The sequence below is a fragment of the Hyalella azteca genome, unplaced genomic scaffold (genome assembly GCF_000764305.2).
Source record: "Hyalella azteca isolate HAZT.00-mixed unplaced genomic scaffold, Hazt_2.0.2 contig5706, whole genome shotgun sequence".
NCBI lineage: Eukaryota > Metazoa > Arthropoda > Malacostraca > Amphipoda > Hyalellidae > Hyalella > Hyalella azteca.
This window is the reverse complement of record NW_025935888.1, coordinates 775,275-778,950: the sequence shown is the minus strand read 5'-3', so window position 1 is coordinate 778,950 and position 3,676 is coordinate 775,275. Positions and strand designations below refer to the sequence as shown.

General features: G+C 38.9%; 1 protein-coding gene across 1 annotated transcript; it reads right to left on the bottom strand.

Annotated features, from left to right (window-relative positions):
• Nucleotides 1-1,723: 1,723 nt before the first annotated feature.
• On the bottom strand, nt 1,724-2,176 carry LOC108675319 (protein TRACHEARY ELEMENT DIFFERENTIATION-RELATED 7A-like). The gene has a single exon (XM_018163320.2). The coding sequence runs from the start codon at nt 2,174-2,176 to the stop codon at nt 1,724-1,726; it is 453 nt and encodes a 150-aa protein (XP_018018809.2).
• Between the last annotated feature and the right edge of the window lie 1,500 nt (nt 2,177-3,676).

Sequence of the window (3,676 nt, the reverse complement as noted above, 5' to 3'; positions counted from 1 at the left end):
TAATTGATGCTTTCATACGAGTGATTGTTCTGCTCTTGATGACAACTACGAAGTTATGCATTCATAATCAATCGAGGGAGAGGGAAAGAATTTTCTCGTTCAATGAGCCGTAAAATTATACAAAGAGAGACCGATGCTTTGTTTGCGAGGTAGAAGAATCCATCGATGAATAATGTTACTGAGAAAACCGCTGCCATTTGCTCTCGCTGGCGGTGCACTGATCGTGATGAAGAATTCAATTGAATTTCCGCCTGTCTGGGTCTGACTATTGAATAAATTATTGTTTTCCTTTTGCATAGGTTTACTAGCGAGCAGTAAATTCGCAGACATTCTAAATATAAAATTGCTGCAAATTAATAAAAATTTATTTTTAATTAAATTGTATGGATGAGAAATATAAAGAAACAGATATAAATTCAACCTTACTAGTAAAGCTAGCAATCAAGCAAAATAAAACATTCCATGAGCTTCATTTTTATGTTATGTTTAAAGTTAAAGAAAAAAGAGTTAAAAAGCAACAAAATTCAGGGAAAAAGGCATTGCAGAGTTTTAAGATGAAAGGTCTGGTCAATATTCAAAGTTGAGCGTATCTAGGAACACCAACACCCATAGCAACAAGATAAGAAAGAACACTCCTCACTGAGGTGGCGATCGAACGAAACTCTTCCCATCGCAGTCACGATTTTTCCGCGACCGCGAAAAGGATCCAGCGAAAGCCGCCGAATATTTCCGGCGCTATCGTGTAGACCTGGAGCAACAAAATTCTCGGGCAAATCTCCTCAAATTTATGACATCAGGGCCCATAAATGATGATCCGTTACCTCAGAGAGCTTTTGTTTTATATTTTGTAACATAAATAAACATGCAGGAGTGACAGCATATATTGGACAGAGTAACAGTGAATTTCAAATAGTTGATATCAGAATAAAGTTAGCTCGAAATATTGTACCTTATGTCTGCAGGGCAGTAGTTCACAGAAATTACTTAGGTTTTTCGTTACATTTATAATTTTGAAGTCATTAGAAACCTGCGAAATACTTTGTTTAGGAATTATATAATGGAATTTATTTAGCAAACGCTCCTGATGTTAAAAGAAATTTGAAACATGAGAGCTTATTGAGGTTCGGTTGCGAACAAAATTTAGTTCTAAAATGAATAGCGTTATTTCAACGATAATTATACTTGAATTGTGATGTGATTCGTCATGGCTTGAAGTCGGTAGTTCAATGTCCAAACTTAAGACAAGTAAAAATGACCCGGCAATCATCATTCAAAAACTGATTGTCCATTTAAGTTGGACTCACCATTAGAAAGCTTGTATTTTACGTTGACTTGGGGTTGCCCGCGAAAATACAACCGTCGGTAATTTTTTGTCAACTATTAATCAATGATGGATTTTAATAGTCTGAATTGTTGAAAGCAGATTTCTAAACAAGAAATGCTACTTAAGCAATTTATCCTCTTATTCTTTTACTTCTTATTATTTTCATTAAGTTCAGTAAGTGTTACAGCAAAAAATATCAAGTATAACTGAATATTAATAAAATTATATAAAATAGATAAGCACGAAAAAATCTACATGAGCATTAATTTCTAGAAATAGTCCAGTGCTTAATTTAAAAAAATGCGGCGTTTTTGAAGTAAAAATGAGTAGAATTATTCAATTGGCTCCTGGTAGAATAATTTCAAGTTTGTAGGTTGTTATCTTCACACAAAATGTCGTTTAAAACGACGCGAGCACCAACCTGTGATGCATGCGATGATACGTGACGTGGGTGACGGGTGACTGCATGCATGTCACGTGAGGAGGAGTGACGGGTGACTGCATGCAAGTCACGTGAGGAGGAGGGGTGACGGGTGACTGCATGCAAGTCACGTGAGGAGGAGGGATGACGGGTGACTGCATGCATGTCACGTGAGGAGGAGGGATGACGGGTGACTGCATGCACGTCACGTGAGGAGGAGGGGTGACGGGTGACTGCATGCATGTCACGTGAGGAGGAGGGGTGACGGGTGACTGCATGCAGGTCATGTGAGGAGGGGTGACGGGTGACTGCATGCACGTCACGTGAGGAGGAGGGGTGACGGGTGACTGCATGCATGTCACGTAAGGAGGAGGGGTGACGGGTGACTGCATGTATGTCACGTGAGGAGGAGGGGTGACGGGTGACTGCATGCATATCACGTGAGGAGGAGGGGTGACGGGTGACTATGCACACGTCACATGTAACGTACACAGCTGCACGGACGTCACGGGTCACGAGACGTACACGCAACGGGTCGCGGGTTGCCAACGTTCATTAACGATTCACGCGCGTGTTTATGGCCGGGTCTGCGTCTTAATTGTTTAATGGCTCGTATTTATGAAGGAGCATAACTGGATCCGCATGTCCGCTTCGCTCATATTATTTATTCCGCAAATTATGGCCTTAATGAATCACGGAAAGCTACGATCGCGCCAGCAAATGAGGAGATATGGAGCAATGCGTTCCGCGCTTCCTGTTTAATGATGATGAATTTAAATGTCCTCCGATAAATATTCTTGCAGGTGCCATTATCGCCATCATCATTATCATTAGTGCCATTGTTTGTGCTAAGCCTGAAATAATGCTGCAGAGGTTACCGGGAGAGGAAAGATGTTCAATAAAGATGTCGTACTTAGCTTAAAACAGGCGATGAAGGAAAGTAACAAATAATTTGATTTAAACTCTTGTATTGTCTGAAGAATAGACAGAATAGCTTCATGTAAAGAACTTATTAGACAATGATTAAATTAGATAGAAAAATTAGATCAGTATTCACTGCAGTGTGTGACAGAGCGCATTTTCTCGTCCATCCGTGAAGTTACAGACGAACGAATTAGTCACGGAAGGACAGATATGGCGTCTTTTTTCCATAAATGAGAATATGCGCTAAAAAGACCATATTCCACAATCCGATCGACCAGTCGAGCAATCTGTTACTTTTTTCTTGCAATTTAATGTGACCTTTTTTAATCACTTTTCAACAAATATTTTATATTAATAGCTCCAAAAGTGGAAAATTTCAAATTCAAATAAGCGTAGAACTAAAGCAATAACTATCAGGCATGGCCAGCGTTTACAAGAACATTAGCTATTTAGAGTGTCTAATCGAAGAAACAAATAACTCCTCCAGATATAAAATTTCTGTTAAGTTGTAGTTATTTAACTTTGTTCTAAAAATCAACTTGCCGATCTGGATAGTTCATTTTGATGCGGTCAGACGCGTTCCCTTAAGTGAGTTACTGAAATATTGGGATGAAAATCCGTGGGTTTTCAAATATCCGAGTCGATTTTGGACAAGCTCGTTAGAATTCACATCAGTTGACGAGACAACTTTTCACGACCCATAAAATTAGCCTGCAGAAGAACACTTTAAGAAGGTAAAGAGAACTAAAGCCAATAATAATAATGTAATGAAAAATGTCAAATAAGATTTTTGTTCAACAGATGCGTGAAAAATGTAAGTAATACGAGGAAATGGGAACACCATTTGATTAATTAGGCTAGACCAGGCATTTACATAAAACTTTTAGATTAAGCTATAAGGCAACGACGACATCCATGCTTAACAAATTCAACAGCACAATCTACAGATCTCCGAGAACTATTGCACTTTTCTGCTTAGGAGTGTAATTATGCGATCATAAACATAC